The sequence below is a fragment of the Phocoena sinus genome, chromosome 13 (genome assembly GCF_008692025.1).
Source record: "Phocoena sinus isolate mPhoSin1 chromosome 13, mPhoSin1.pri, whole genome shotgun sequence".
NCBI classification, from domain to species: domain Eukaryota; kingdom Metazoa; phylum Chordata; class Mammalia; order Artiodactyla; family Phocoenidae; genus Phocoena; species Phocoena sinus.
The window spans coordinates 20628902-20644664 of record NC_045775.1 but is presented as its reverse complement, the minus strand read 5'-3'; the positions used below and the strand labels follow the sequence as shown (position 1 = coordinate 20644664).

The window sequence follows — 15763 nt, the reverse complement described above, 5'->3', positions numbered from 1 at the left end:
CATCAGGAAAGGCTTCACAGAGGAGGTGACCTTTGAGGAAGAGGAGAAACACACGCTCAGAGGCCAAAGGGAGCAACAACTTCTCAGTAGTATTTGCACAGCTATTATTATTTTACATAATAATACCCAGCTGTTTTATTTTACATGCCTCCGTCACTGTGGCTGTGAAATGTTCTTCCCCTATTGTGTGCACACGGGTTCTGTCTGCTGAGCCAGATTGCAAGTTCCAGAAAGCTCATGCCTCCTCTTCCTTGTTTGTCTCTCTCCACACTGCCAACCTAGCTCAGGGCACTCCTTGACTGACCAACTGACCAGGATGGACATGTGCTCATGGTTGTGTTTCCTCAACCAAGCTGATCCAGCCACATTCTCTCCCCCAGGCCCTTTCTGTGACCCGAGTTGTGTGTGATGTTTACTATCCATGTTAGAGCACAGGTTAAACTGCTGTAGTGAGTTAGATTGATGTGAACAAGAAGAAGGTTGGTATAGTGATTCAGTGGGGTCAGGGACCAAGACACTGCCATCTTGTTACTGGCATCTGCGTGGTTAGAGATGGCTTGCCGTCACGTCCTAATACTAGTCCACGGGAAGGGTAAAGAGAAGAAGGGGACACATACTCCTTTCCCTTTAAGGGCCCAGCCTAGAAGCTGCACATATCACTTCAGCTCACACTGGCTAGCATCTAGTCCCATAGCCACACTTAGCTGCAAGGGGGGCTGGGAAATGTAATCTTTAGCTAGGTAGCTGTGTGCCAAAAACTTTTAGAGAGAGTTAGGAGAGCAGATAACTGGGGGACACCTAGTAGTATCTTCTCCCACCAACACCTCCTCGATTCAAGTTGGCCAGCCTGGAGCTCCAAGAGGCTGCCCATTGTCTCGAGTCTATTCCTGTAATTTGCACAGGCTGTCACCAGGTGGCGGTGACACCTTGGGTGAAACGATGATTTAGTGTCCAGTGTGTACTGACTGAAGAAAATAAGGCACATTTTCTTATTCAGTTATACTTTTCTACATTAAAATAATAATACCACTAAGAAGCAACATTAAAGAGCACATATTTTTCAATCATACACAATTAAAGAATCATAACCCCTAAGTACAGTTAAGTCACATTGTACACATCATAAACTTTTTTTTAACCCACTTAAGCACAGCATGGGTTTGAAACCCAATGGAAAAGAGTTTCTGCCTCTAAGCATTTAAGACTGGTCTGACACCACAGTGTGGGTTCAACAAACACCTCCCTAGGAAACCCACCTTCCCTCCTCCTCACCTCATCTTTTGGCAGCAACTTCAACAGCAAGAGGCCTCAGGAATTGATTTGGAGGAGAAGGAGGAGATGGACAACACTGAGGGTGAGCCCTGGAGCCCTGGATCTCTGCCTCTCCCTCCCAGCCCCCCAGATGGGTGGCTCCCCTGCTTGTCACACCAGCTGCTTCTCTTTCCCCTTCCCCAGCCCCTCACAGCTGCAGCAGCCAACAGCAGATATCACCAGGCATCCCTGGGCACCAGAGAGCAGGCTGAGGCCCTTATCTAGAGTGGCTTTTACTCTGACCAGTTCAGCAGCCACAGTGAGGGACAGACTTTTAGAGTCACAGAACATCAGAGCTGGAAGGGATCTCAGAGCTCACTCCATTCAGTATTTTCCAGACCTTTTCCATGGAACACTATTAATGGGTCTTCTGAAGGGAAAAGAGGGTTCTGGGTTCAAATGGGTTAAACAGGTCCCTTGGTGCAGGACTTCTCAGTGCCTTTAATATACAAATGCTATTATAAATCTCTAAAAGGAAGACATAATAAAATATTTTCCCAGCTTATTTTACACACACACACACATATATATCTTTTCTTTTAAAGCATTCCAAGAACACCTACACCTAGTGTTCCGCTGAATACTGTTTGGGAAATGCTGATACAGAACAATCCTCTTAATGTTAAAGACAAGTAGACTGAGGCCAGAGAGCACAGTGAGCTGGCACCAGACCCAAGCTCCTTCCATGCCCCTCTCTGTCAGAGGGAACACAACAGTCTCTGCACGTTTCCGGCATGCTGGTGCCCTGCTCCCACGTGAGGCGGGCACACAACAGTCTCTGCACGTTTCCGGCATGCTGGTGCCCTGCTCCCACGTGAGGCGGGCATATGCCAGGCAGCATTGTCTGCGTTTTCTACAGATGAGCACACAGAGACCTGCAAGTTAAATTAGAAAAGTGACAGAGCTGGGTCTCCAACCCAGGCCTTCCTGCCACATCATTTCTGCCCCCTTGTCTGTTTCTGGCCAGGCCTGAAGGGGCTGATGAAGGGCAAGGAGAAGGCAAGGGCTGCAAAGGAGGAGAAGAAGAAGAGAACCCAGAGCCCAGGCCCAGGCCAAGGGTCTGAGGCCCCTGAGAAGAAGAAACCCAAGATTAATGAACTCAAGGTGAGGGTCTGGGAGCAGACCTAGCCAGAAAGTAGGGTCACACCGGGGGGCAAGACGGAGGCCAGTGGACCGGCCTCACCCCCTGACAGCCCGGCCTGGCTCAGGTGTACCCCAAGGAGCTGGAGTCAGAGTTCGACAGCTTCGAGGACTGGCTGCACACGTTCAACCTGCTTCGGGGCAAGACAGGGGACAACGAGGACGGCGCAACTGAGGAGGAGCGCATCGTGGGGCGCTTCAAGGTCAGGCAGGGAGCACAAGTAGGCCCTAAGTCCTGAGCCCCCCACCAGCTCTTCTCCCCAGCCCAAGCCCGGGGCTGACAGCCAGGTGGAACTGTCAGCCAACCCGGTTGGTAAAGTATAAAAATACTTCCACGCTGATTGATGAAGATCATCTGCCCTAAACCCACCTCCCCACTCCACCCCCCTCAGAGTTGCCCCCCAACTCCAGCCACTCCTTCCAGAACCCCTGACTCTCCGTACCCCAGCAACTAAAGGGTTAAGGCCCCACCGCAGCTAAAGGGTTAAGGCCCCACCGCAGCAGGGCGCAGACCCTCAGTGCTCTTGGCTATCTTGCATGCCACCCCTGCCTGTGCCATGGGAAGCTGCACCCTGACCCACTCTTGCCTCACCCCAGGGCTCCCTCTGCGTGTACAAAGTGCCACTCCCAGAGGACGTGTCCCGGGAAGCCGGCTATGACCCCACCTATGGCATGTTCCAGGGCATCCCCAGCAACGACCCCATCAACGTGCTGGTCCGGGTCTATGTGGTCCGGGTGAGAGTCCCCTCACATCCTTTCCCCAGGCTCCCGGTCCTCCTGCCCAGGAAGGGCTGAAGCAGCTACAGACTGACAGCCCCCAACTGGAAGACACTAGGGAGGTCGGCTGGTCTAGCACCATCCTTTATAGAGGAGGAAGCCGAGGCCCAGAGAGGGTCAGGGACTTGCCCAGGGTCACACAGCAAGTCCCTGGTCCATGCTTCTGCCCCTCACTGTCATGGGACCGTCAGGGAGAGGGGCAGGGACACTGGAAGATGAAGGTGCCCGGGCCCTGCTCAGGACCACCCCTCCCATCCCAGGCCACGGACCTGCACCCCGCAGACATCAATGGCAAAGCCGACCCCTACATCGCCATCCGGCTAGGCAAGACGGACATCCGTGACAAGGAGAACTACATCTCCAAGCAGCTCAACCCCATCTTCGGGAAGTAAGGCCTCCTGGTGCCCCTCCACCTGCCCCGACTTCCCCAGAGCAGACCGCCTCCTACCCCACCCTACCCAGCCCAGCCCTCAACCCTTCTCCCAACCCTGTCCCACAAGGTCCTTTGACATTGAGGCCTCCTTCCCCATGGAATCCTTGCTGACGGTAGCCGTATATGACTGGGATCTGGTAGGCACCGATGACCTCATTGGGGAAACCAAGATCGACCTGGAGAACCGCTTCTACAGCAAGCACCGCGCCACCTGTGGCATCGCCCAGACCTACTCCACGTGCGTGGGGCAGGGCGGGGCAGGGCGCACCTACTACACCTTGACTCCAAAACCAAGATGCAGACCGTGGGATTTGGGAAGGTGGACATATTATGGTTTCTGTCCCAGCCAGGACTCCACCCCGACAGGTTCTGGGCTCAGCCTTCAGCGGCCAGGACTGCAGATTCCAAGACAAGGAGAGAGACAGGGGATTCCAGGACAGAGGAAGCAAGATGAGGAGAGAAAAGCGGGCTGGGAGGAGAGGCAGAAGCGCGCTAGGAAGAGTGCACTGAGGATCTGGCCGCCCTGTGCCACTGCCAGGCTGCGTGACCCTGGGCAAGGCCCTTAACCTCTTGTGTTATCAGTTTCCTCAGGGAGTTTTTCAAGTTCCGTTAGAGGGGACACAGTGGGGGGATGGTGCGGGCTGCCCTGGGGGAGACTGGATACTCATCCTTGGGACACTGAGCATGTGGGCCGGAGCCCAGGGCAGGAGGGACCAGCCTGCAGCAGCCCTGGTGCGTCAGCTGATCCTGGAACGCAGGGCAGGGCTCACTTGCTGACACGGAGCAACGGCCAACCTAAGGAAACCGGCCGGGACCATCCACCACCTGGGGATGGCCCAGCCGCACCCTGAGCCCCACCCAGCCCATGTGTCTCCTCCGACAGACACGGCTACAATATCTGGCGGGACCCCATGAAGCCCAGCCAGATCCTGACCCGCCTCTGCAAGGAGGGCAAAGTGGACGGCCCCCACTTCGGGCCCCCTGGGAGAGTGAAGGTGTCCAACCGCGTCTTCACAGGGCCCTCCGAGATCGAGGACGAGAACGGTAACAGGATGCTGGACAAAGCTACGGGGGTGTCAGAGGCCAAGGAAGGACCCACACTTCCCTGTGGTGGGACCACCCATCCGCTCATCACCCCAGTGTCCCCCTCCTGTCCGCCCAGCCTCCACCCTTTCTCCCCATCCCACACAGCGCTTGCTCACTTGTCCCCTTCACTCTCTCTCCCGGCATCCCTGTAGGGTAGGGAGGTTCTCCCCATTCTGCAGATGAGGAAACTGAGACCCAAAGGGTTTCAGTGACTTGCCCAAGGCCACTCAGTTCTTACAAGGCAGAGTGAGGGCATAGACCCAGGTCGGTCTGGCTGTCCCCACGCTTTTGCCCCCCGGCGCCTCCCAGAGGATCAGCAGGTATCTCTGCCAGGAAACCAGTGCCAGCCATCTTCAGGGTGCTGGGACAGGATGTGGGTTTTTCTCTTCCCTGACCTCATAGCCCAGAATTCTCTGGTCAGGTTGTCCCAAGCAGAGGAAACCCAAGGACACAGACTTTTCTGGGCCCATGAGGCAGCTGAGAGCTTGGGCAATCCACAGCTCCCTCTGTGCCTCAGTCTCCCAGCAGTAAACTGGAGATGGGGCTTCTTTGTGCCCCTGAGTCGCTGGCCCAGCACAGGTCTCTTGTTTTGCCGGGCCCCCACAGGGCAGAGGAAGCCCACGGAGGAGCACGTAGCACTGTTGGCCCTGAGGTGCTGGGAGGACATCCCCCGCGTGGGCTGCCGCCTGGTGCCGGAACACGTGGAGACGCGGCCGCTGCTCAACCCTGACAAGCCGGGCATCGAGCAGGTGACCGGCCTGGCCGAGATCTGAGGTTCTTTGGTATTTGGGATCAGGGAGTCCCAACCTGGGTCCGTAGAAACAGATCCTCCTGCTATGCACTGCGTAGGGTTTGAGCCTTAACTCAACTTCAGGGTTTGAGCCTTAACTTCGTGTGAGAATTACATCAGCTCAGATGGAGACCTAGGGTATCTCCCTCAGAAGCTGCTACTGGCTATTGGTGACGTCATAGGAACTGCTGGCATCCAAGGATGAAAACTGATGAAATGGGTCCTGACAGAACAAAGGTTGGGAGGGAGAGGAGAGCTGGCCTTGCCGGGCAGAGGGAGGAGTCCGTGAGACCTGCCACACCTCCTTCCTCAGGGCCGCCTGGAGCTGTGGGTGGACATGTTTCCCATGAACATGCCGGCCCCTGGAACGCCTCTGGACATCTCCCCCCGGAAGCCCAAAAAGTGAGCTGCTCGGCCCAGCACCCCTCCCTCCATGCTCGCCAAAGGCGTCCTTCCTGTAGGAGGCTCCAGGCCCAGGTCTCCCTAGTCAGTCCCCTGTGGCCTCGTTGGGGGAACAGGGCAACCCATCAGGAGGGCTGTGGGGCCTGCCCTGGGCGGGTCCCTTTTGCTGCAGCAGGGGCCACACCTCCGTGGCGAGGTCAGCGAGGGCTGTGAGTTCACACCGGCACGCTCCGGCAGACTTTGTCATCACAGACCCACTCCTCCACGTGCGTGCACACACACAGCATCCCCGTGGGTTCCCATACACACACCCACAAGACACAGAAGCCCTGAGAGCCTGCTCTGCTCCCTGACAGTCCCCACTCCAGGCCGTCATTCAGCTCTACCAAGTTTTATTTAAGGCATCTGCTGATGAGATGCACAGGGCGAGTGCCCAGAAGAGGCGGGAGGCTGGGAGAGTGGGGCGTACTGGGTCAGGAGCTACGCCATCTGTCTCTCCTAGTTGACACTGGCCAGGTCGCTTTGCCTGCCTGGGCCTCAGTTTTCCCATCTGTAAAGTGGCAGGATCGAGTCGCTGCCAGCACTGGCCTCAGCGCCTGCGATCAGGGCCAAGTGCGTAGGCCTGTGAAGTCGCACAGGGCCGCACGCTTATTTCAAGATGGCAGTCTTAAAATTCTTAATGATTTTTAACAAAGGGGCCCGCGTTTCCACTTTGCACTGGACCCCGCAAATTATACAGCCCGTTCTACCTGGCATAGTCTCCAGGTGGGACCCTGAGTCTGCTGTTCCAGGGCCCGCCACCAGGAGACACCCCAACCCGTTATGTCTCCAGGACTTGCAGTCCAGGACAGAGCTCCAAGAGCCACAATCCAGTGAATTTTTAGTAGCTGACTCAACCTCCCTCCTAAAGGTTGAGACGTAACTACCTCATTTATCATGACGATTACACTTCAAGGGGAAAATCCCCTTTGGGGACAAGGATGTAAAGGAAATCAGATTCCATGGTGGTCCACAGCCAGCTGCTGGGCTTAAGTGTGAACTTTTATTAGAGCTGGAGTGGAGCTTCCGGCCTCTGGAGATGGGGGAATCTTGCTGCCGACTCTCCAAGCCTCGCTTCAGCCACGCCCACACCCCCCTGCACCCCCCACGCCCTCCCCTGCAGCCTGGGCAGCCTTTCCGAGGCCTGAGTCAGCCTCCCTGTCCAGAGTGTGCTCTGGGTCCTGGCATTCCAACCCAACTGGCTCTCCCCCAACCCGGCTCTCCTCATAAGAGCCATGCTGGCTGGGGGACCCTCTTCTCTCAGCCGGGTACCCCCACGTCTCCCCATCCCCTCAGCTTCTCCCCACATCTGCTCCCTCAGCCCCAGCCTGACCCAGGCCCCACGCCCACCCCCAAGTCCCCAGGACGTGTCCCGGTCGTCTCATCTCCAGCCCCATCCTAGCCCCAAGACCCTGGAGAAACCCCCCCGCAGACTGCTAATCAGCCCCTCCCCCTGCCCAGGTACGAGCTGCGGGTCATCGTGTGGAACACAGATGAGGTGGTCCTGGAGGATGATGACTTTTTCACCGGGGAGAAGTCCAGTGACATTTTCGTGCGGGGGTGGGTGAGAGTCTCCCTGGCCGGGAGGGGGCTGAGCTGGGTGGGCCCATCTCCCTGCGAGGCAGGAGAGGAGGGAGAGGACAGGGGGGCTGTGGGTGGAGAGAGCCCCCACAGGTGTGGCCGCAAGTCTGGAGCAGGTGACGATGCTCCACAGGTGGCTGAAGGGCCAGCAGGAGGACAAGCAGGACACGGACGTCCACTACCACTCCCTCACGGGCGAGGGCAACTTCAACTGGCGCTACCTGTTCCCCTTCGACTACCTGGCTGCCGAGGAAAAGATCGTCATCTCCAAGAAGGAGTCCATGTTCTCCTGGGACGAGACGGAATACAAAATCCCCGCGCGGCTCACCCTGCAGATCTGGGACGCCGACCACTTCTCCGCCGACGACTTCCTGGGTGCAAGGCTGGGACCGGGGCAGAGCGGGCAGGGGAGGGGGAGGCAGGGGCAGGGGGAGCCCAGCCCAGGTTTGGGGGTGCAGTCAATAGTACCAGATGTCAGAACTGACTCTGAGGTTGCCACAGGGGCCATCGAGCTGGACCTGAACCGGTTCCCGCGGGGCGCGAAGACGGCCAAGCAGTGCAGCATGGAGATGGCCACGGGGGAGGTGGACGTGCCCCTGGCTTCCATCTTCAAGCAGAAGCGCATCAAAGGCTGGTGGCCCCTCCTGGCCCGCAATGAGAATGATGAGTTTGAGCTCACGGTGGGTACCACTGCTGCTGGGCAGGGGGCAGGGCTGGGCCAGGCCAGGGCGCTGAGGGCCTGGCACCTAACCCGGGCACCGGGACCATTCTGTTCCTCTCTGCAGGGCAAGGTAGAGGCAGAGTTGCATCTACTCACTGCCGAGGAGGCGGAGAAGAATCCAGTGGGCCTGGCCCGCAATGAACCTGACCCCCTGGAGAAGCCCAAGTGAGTGCTCTGCCGGCCAGGCCCCTGCCATGCTAGTCCCTGGGGGCGCTGGAACAGGAAGGAGGGGTCAGAAACTTCTGGTCTCCTTGCCCTCCACTCTGTAGGCACCTCTGCCTTCTCTGTCCCTTCCTAGGCCACAGCCTCATTGCAAGGGAGCCTCCTCCCTCCTCCCCTTCTCCCCAAAATCCACACCTCCCTCTGAGCCAGAGCACGGGCCCCCGGTACAGGAGAGCTGCACCTCTCCCAGGGAAGGCCCCACCTAGCTGAGTCAAATGCTCTTCCTGGTGTTTGCCAAAGACAAACAGCTGCAGTGGTGGACTCTGGGGCCCCAGGCAGCCTTCATGGCTGCGGGGTGCCTGGGACCATGAACTCAGCCCAGGGTCGGCCCCCGTCCTGGCCCCCACCTTGGCTGGGGCCCTCCCCACGCCCCAGCCCTCAGCTTCTGTGGCCTTTCTCTGTGCTCCCTCTGCTCCTCCTGCGGCTCCAGCCGGCCCGACACAAGCTTCATCTGGTTCTTGAACCCTCTCGAGTCTGCCCACTACTTGCTGTGGCGCACGTGTCGCCGGCTGCCCCTCCAGCTGCTGCTGCTCCTGCACTGCTGCCCCTCCCGCCCTCCTCCTCTGCCCTGTGCCTGGCTACCCGGTCAAGAAGATCCTTGGGGCCTGAGCCCAGCACCCTCCTGGGTCTGGTACTCCTCCCTCCCTCCTGGACCGAGGGCTTATGAGCTGGGCAGCATGTGGAACACACACACACACACACACACACACGCACACACGCAAGTGCACACACAAGTATGCCCACAAGGGCACACATAAGGATACAAACAGCAACTTTTAAGCTTTCGAACAGTATCATAGACTCAGAACTGCAAATAACTGTCTTGCATGTTCACGTATCAGGCCAGAGAGGAGGAGTAAATTGCCCAAGGTCACCTAGCCATCAGGGTAGAGCTAGGATTCAGCCTCAGTTTTCAAACTGCCAATCCAGTGTCCTTCGCACTACACCACTCCCCGTCCCAGCAACGATCCGGACAGACTCTAACCCAGTTCCACTGGCAGAAAGAAGTTGAGCGATGGACGGGAAAGGGGAAAGGCTTTGGCTGGGATTAGCCTCCAAGTCCTGAATAGTTTCCACCAGTATCTTCCTCCCAACCCCGAGCCCTTTCCTGCCCTGCAGTACAGTGAGTATCTCCATCCCGCTCAACCATCTTAGTAACGAGCATACGAGGAGCACAGCTCGGTGCCAGGCGCCGGGCTGAGAGCTTCCCATGCACTTTCTCCTGTCACCCTTTTACCAACCCCGGAGGTGGGGATCTACTATTAACCCCGTGGTGCAAGTGAGGAATCTGAGGCTCGAAGAGGTGCCTAACTTGCCTGTCACCGCCGGGACTAGAGACCAGGTGCCCTGCGCCCACATCCCTGTTCTGCAGCCCCATCTGTGCTGCAAGGTTCTGGAGGGTGTGGTCCACGTCCCCCAGGAGCTGGAGGAATTTGAAGAAGCGTATTCAATACTTTGATTTTCCACCTTGACATTTCATAGAACCTGTTGTTTTCGTAACACAGTCAACAGAATGTCAGCTCAGCAAGCCCTTCTGGGCTAGGCGGCCCTGCAGACGATAGAATAGCGATCCAGCCCTGACGGTGGGCAGGTCGGGGTGAGGGTGGCGTATGCCCCCCCGGGGCCCCTCACACCCCTGGCAGGACCTGGTGGGGACAGAAGCAGAAAGGGGGAGAGGTTGAGGAACACCAATCTCATTGAGAACACGGGGGAGCACCGGACCATATACAAGGAACCACTCAATAGGGGAGCTTCCTAATGATCGGAACTGCCTGCAGTGCTGAGGCTGCCTCTTCAGGCATTGACCCGCCATCACTGCAAGGGTGCAGGAGGTGTGATGCCTGCCCAGCTGCCAGAAATACCGTCTAGGCCGCGGGAGGAGATGGGGCACCAGAGGGTCCTGCAAAGAGGACAGGGAATGCAGGCAGCAAACCTGGTGCTAGAGATGGGCTCAAACCCTCCCTCCAGCACTCAGTACTTTGGGGACTCAGTCCTCTTGGGGTCTAGTAGGGCTGAGGGGATGGGGTGCCTTGGACGTGCCACCAGCTGACCAAGACTCTCCCTCCCCTAGCCGGCCCGACACGGCCTTTGTCTGGTTCCTCAACCCCCTCAAGTCCATCAAGTACCTCATCTGCACGCGGTACAAGTGGCTCATCATCAAGATCGTGCTGGCACTGCTGGCGCTGCTCATGCTGGCCCTCTTCTTCTACAGCCTCCCCGGCTACATGGTCAAGAAGCTCCTAGGGGCATGAAGGCCCCGGGGCCTCCCTGCACTCCCCTCCTGGGCCTGGGCATTTGCCCCTCCTCTGGCATGGAGGCCTCAGGTCCCAGGGGCCTTCGTCCTGCTGGCTGGGCTGGTGACACCCTCCTCCCTGCCTGTCCTCACCACCTCAAGTCTGCTGCTGGCCTGGTCCCTCCCCTCGGGTCCCTGCCTGCAGGGTGGGGAGTGTGGGAATGGATGGGGGCTCCAGAGGAAGCCACCCCACATCCTCCGCAGGCCTCCCCGTAGAGCTCGAAAGCGTTAACAAAATTAACTGAGAATCGAGAATCATGTCATGGGCCAGTGCCCAGGGCTTTCCAAAGAGTTAATGAGCAAAAAGTATCACCCTCCCCTCCCCCAGACATAATCTTGCAAGGGCAGCCGACACTAGCAGTCTTGGCTCTGCGGAAGTGCGCCAGATCCTTCCCACTAATCCTGCGGGGTGACTGCTCCCCCGGGCCGGCTCCACTCGGCCCAGGCAGCCACAGCCCTGGGTGCACAAGCCCAGTCCCTGCCCAGCCTGTGGGTCCTGATGGCCTTCCAGAGCTTCCTCAGCCCAGGCTAGCTCTCGCAAGCCTGGATGTCCACGCCTGGACGCCCGTGCCCCGCTACCCGCCTGGCCCCTTCAGGGCTCACCCTTCCGGCCCTCCAGGGGCTTCCCGGAGTTTGCTTGAAGTGCTGCCCCCCTGCCTGTGTGAGCTGGGTTTCTCCTGGCTGTTTTTGCTTTCTCGAGTGGTGATTTTTCTCTTAATAAAAGAAATCAAACACTGAGCTGACAAGTCTGCAGTTGTCCAAGTCGGGGGACTGATGGGGGGCAGGGTGCAGGGTTGGCTGGCAAACTCAGTACAGGATGGGCCCCTAACCCTTTGGGGGGCCTTGTGGCCCAGGGTTCAAGGTGGGCCTAAGGTACAGGACTGTCTGCCCAGGCTGCCCACAGGAAGAGCCTCACAGCACAGCCCAGGGGGCACCGCAGGCTGGACCCAGGGGCCCCAGAAGCTCACTAAAGGGTCCTGCAGGCCCAAGGACAGTCTGCAGGCACAGACCCTGAAATGGCCCAAAGCTCCCGCCGCCACCTGCAGACACCAACTTCTCCCAAAAGCAAGGAGGGAGCCCCGTGCCATGGGCCCTGTCCCCCAGCCACAAGCCTGTTGTCAAACCACAGCCCGAGGCTGGGGACAAAGTCCCCTCATGACACAGAGGTGGGGATAGGGGCCCGTGTCTCACCTGACCTCTTTAAAGAGATTCAGACACAACCCTTTGAAGACTTTAATCAAGCCTGCAGGATACAAGTAACTCCTCTTGTCACCTTATCTTGACAGGCCCGACAAGAGCAGCTCTGGAAAACCCAGGGAGTGGGCCCAGGCAGCTCCCCAGGAGATGCCACCTGTGGCACCAACGCTGATATCAGTGTCGGCCCTAACATGACAGCCTTTCGAGGTCTGGCTCTATTTTGTGGGGACCCGGAACACCTGAGTCGGAGGAACTTGCAGTTCAGAGTTTATCTGGAAAAGAGTAAAGGTCATGACACTTCCCCCAGGGTCCCCCTGCCACAGGCCTCCAAATCCCTGGGAGCGCTTCCTCCCCCAAACACTTCCGGCTGCCTGGGAAAGCCCGCAGCCTGCCTTCCTCTGAAGCCAAGACCTGGGCTCCTCGTCTGGCTTCTGCTCCAGCTCGTCAGGCTCTGGTCACGTTCTTAACCTTCCCCTCTGATCCATTCTCTTGAGCCCTCCCCTCCGCTCTTGACCTGCCCACCCTATAGCCCCAGTGTGGCCCTGTGCTTCCCCCCCGCCCCCAGCCTCCTGTCCACAGCGGCCTCGAAGGAAGTATGGGCCATACGGTTCCCAAACGTCTGAGTCCTGTCTCGGGCCAAGAGGCCAGCGTGACCCCCCGGCTCACCACATCCCCCCCTCAGGTGTAGCAGGGGGCCTGAGCCCTCACGGGTCACACATCCCCAGTGCGTGGGCGTGTGACTGGCCTCAGCTGATGACGGAGGACCTACGCTCAGCCCCGTGTTACAACCTTAAGCACCACGTGGAGGATCCCACAGGAGCAGAGCAGAGCATAGCCAGCAACTGTGTTGCCAGTGGACTCTTCCCTGCGGAGAGGATGGGGAGATCCTTCCTCCTGCCAAGCCATGGGGACGTTGCCCCAACTGTCACTGGAGCAGGCACGAGTGGGGGCCAGGGAATATCTGCCCCAGTTGGAACCTCCTCTCCCTCCCCATGTCACATCCTAGGCCAGACACCCAGGGCTGGCAGAGAGGGAAGAGTCTGCCCTCTGGGCAAGTTACAGAGGCGCTGAGTTTCGATTCTCCTTTTTGTGAAAGGGGGAGAATCACTTCTGCCCTGTCTGCCTCACAGACTGGTTGTTAGGGACCAAAGAAGGAAGTTCGTGTGGAAGGGCTCCGTAAGCTGGGAGGCCAGCACTGGCTTCGTCACTGCCTCTGAGAGCCCTCCAACAAGCAGCCGGTGCTGAAAACGATGGGCATCAAAGGGACACTATGACAGCCTGCATCTCAAAGCTCCCACGCCTCGCGGCAGGGTGGGGGCAGGGGTGACACCTCACTTCCTAGTATCTCCTCCTGTCCCACGGGCTCTCCCAGCATCCCGCCTCCCCTCCCCGGAGGGTCTCATCACCCACCTTGGCGTCTAGATACTGCTGCAGCAGCTGCTGGAGCTCTGTGTTCTGCCGCTCCAGAGAACGGTTTTCCATCAGCAGCTTGGCCCTCTGGGTCAGGACGAGGCTTTGGGCAGAAAAATCGGTTAGAGGCCCATTGAATCCTCCAACCTCTAACAAGTAAGGGCCAGGGGCTCTGTATTTCTATCTGGTTGGAGGTGGAAGAGGACTCCGGAAGGCTCGCCCACCAGAGCAGCCCTCCCGCCCTGAACGAGCCAGGCCAGCGGGAACAGAACAGGGAGGGCGGGGCCAGAGGGGCCTCCCCAACACTACAGCCCCCCAACAGGAGTTGCCCTTTGGCAGCTTTTCTCTCCAAGAGTTCACGGGACAGGGAGGCGCCAAATGTGGCCGTTCCAAGCAGCATCCTTCTCCTACCTGTCTGCCCGGCTCCCTCCTCCCCCTGGACCATAACAGACACACGTACTGGTATTTCTCCAAGGCTGTGTAGAGAGCGTCCCAGAGGTTCAGTGTGGTGGCAGGGATAACCGTGGCCAGGGCCTTCCAGTACTCGGAGTCCTTTGAGTCGTCTCGCACAACCTCCAGCAGCTTCACTGGTGCCCGAAAGTCCCTGAAGGTTGAGAGCACTGGTACCATCCTCTCCACCTGGTGTCATCCAGGCCCCCGAGCAGGGCCCATCACAGTGCCTGCACCTCACAGACTTACTGCCTTTCCACCTGTCACCTTCCCACCCAGCTATACAAGTTCATCAGATCGTGGAAGATTCTCAGAAAGAACACCCGCTTGTCATCAACGTTCCTGATTCCTGGTGCCATTGTCACCTTTGTGAAAGCATCACTGGCGTTTCATCCACCAGCTTTCCCTCAATCAGTTTACTTCACTGGCTTTATAGTGTATTACTCTGCCTATTTCTTCCACAAATGTAGCAAAGCAGCTCTCAAAATTTATCTCCTCTCCATCCCCTCTAGGATAGGCTTCATCCAGGCTGTTCCCTCCCACCTGGACAAATCTTCCTACCACTGTCCTTGCATCCAGCAGCAGCCCCCTCCCTGCCGCCAACGTGATCTTTCTCAAATGCAAGTCTACTCAGGGCTCCCCCATGACTTAAGATCCTTTCCCGGCTCCAGTCCACTACAGGGTAAAGACCAAGACCTTGGGCAATTTGGGTAAGGCTCTCAAGATCTGGCCTGGCTCCTCTACCCAAGCCGGTCCCACTCCTCAGATCCTTGACACTCCAGCCATACCTCTTTGTCGTGATTCTTGAACCAGGCCTTTCCCTGTGCTGTGACATCCTAAAATGCCCTTTGCCCCCCACTTCGTCCACCGAGGAAAACCCAGTTCTGGTCCCATTTCCTCCTAAAGCCCTCTCTGATATGCCAGATGGAGGTGACCACTTCCCCTGAGCAACATGACACCTCCATATGCTTTGACCATTGTTCTGATCACAAAGTGTTCTCCCCACGGGGCCTTCACACACAGCAGATCCCAACAGTTGTTCGTTGAATGAATGATGAATGAAAACATGCAAATCGCTTCTACACCCATTTCTTTCATTGTAATGTCCGTGGATTCCTCTCATCCTCCTTCCAGACATCCTTCTACTCACTCCCCCCAAGTTCTGGCTCAGCAGCTTCTTCTCCCATCCCTGGCATCTGTTGGGCCCCCATCCCATCCAGCTTCCCCAGTTCTCAGGCAAGCCCTCCAGCAACACAGCCCACCTGGGTTTCCTCAGACCCGTGACAAAGGCCTCCAGAATCTTGAGAACATCGTTTGGATGGATGAGCCTGGGAGAAGGCGGGGGCTGCTTCTCCTGTGGTTCCCGGTCCACAAGGCTTCCCTCCTTCTCTCCCTGGAGGTCCAGCTTCTCCAATGGTGATACGAGGCTTGTTCGCTCCTGTAGGGGAGACACAGATGCCAGGGGTTGATCTGGACAAAGGCGCAAGGGTAACCATGGCTGGAGGTATGCAAGCATGAGTGTATGAGGACAGAAAGAGGAAAAACGGAGAAAAGTTTACAGAAAGTTACAGAAGTTAAGGAGCTTCAAAACTGTGATAATTGTGAGAATTCCCTGGCGGTCCAGTGGTTAGGAATCAGTGCTTTCACTGCGGGGGCCCTGGTTCGATCCCTGGTCAGGAACTAAGATCCCGCATGCCGTGTGGTGCAGCAGAATTAAAAAAAAAAAAAAACCACAAGAGTGATAATGTTCTATTTCTAACCAGTTCACAGGTGTTCATTTTATTGATATTCATAAAGCTTATGTGATATAAATATCCTCGTGACTCATAATACAAATAAAATTTTAACTTTTTAATTTTAAAAAGTCCTCCTACTCCTGCCTTGCAGTTCATTCATTTTACTTCCCATGGG

At 57.4% G+C, this 15763-nt stretch overlaps 2 protein-coding genes across 3 annotated transcripts in view; one reads left to right on the top strand and one right to left on the bottom strand.

Annotated features, from left to right (window-relative positions):
• Window positions 1-10829, top strand: part of OTOF (otoferlin) — a 91863-nt gene extending 81034 nt beyond the window's left edge. Inside the window, exons 33-46 of one of the 2 annotated variants that reach the window (XM_032652674.1) lie at window positions 1288-1354; window positions 2279-2415; window positions 2520-2654; window positions 3049-3186; window positions 3489-3616; window positions 3729-3899; window positions 4545-4705; window positions 5354-5496; window positions 5851-5939; window positions 7440-7538; window positions 7693-7934; window positions 8061-8239; window positions 8345-8445; window positions 10574-10829. In XM_032652674.1, coding sequence (XP_032508565.1) covers window positions 1288-1354; window positions 2279-2415; window positions 2520-2654; window positions 3049-3186; window positions 3489-3616; window positions 3729-3899; window positions 4545-4705; window positions 5354-5496; window positions 5851-5939; window positions 7440-7538; window positions 7693-7934; window positions 8061-8239; window positions 8345-8445; window positions 10574-10754 — 1971 coding nt within the window. In that variant the 3' untranslated portion in view covers window positions 10755-10829. The remainder of the gene's footprint in view (window positions 1-1287; window positions 1355-2278; window positions 2416-2519; window positions 2655-3048; window positions 3187-3488; window positions 3617-3728; window positions 3900-4544; window positions 4706-5353; window positions 5497-5850; window positions 5940-7439; window positions 7539-7692; window positions 7935-8060; window positions 8240-8344; window positions 8446-10573) is intronic. The other variant, XM_032652675.1, reaches the window with a different exon arrangement.
• A 1185-nt stretch (window positions 10830-12014) lies between these two features.
• Window positions 12015-15763, bottom strand: part of DRC1 (dynein regulatory complex subunit 1) — a 48086-nt gene continuing 44337 nt past the window's right edge. Inside the window, exons 14-17 of the mRNA XM_032652921.1 lie at window positions 15115-15290; window positions 13863-14006; window positions 13403-13505; window positions 12015-12264 (exon numbers count right to left, since the gene is read on the bottom strand). Coding sequence (XP_032508812.1) covers window positions 12208-12264; window positions 13403-13505; window positions 13863-14006; window positions 15115-15290 — 480 coding nt within the window. The 3' untranslated portion in view covers window positions 12015-12207. The remainder of the gene's footprint in view (window positions 12265-13402; window positions 13506-13862; window positions 14007-15114; window positions 15291-15763) is intronic.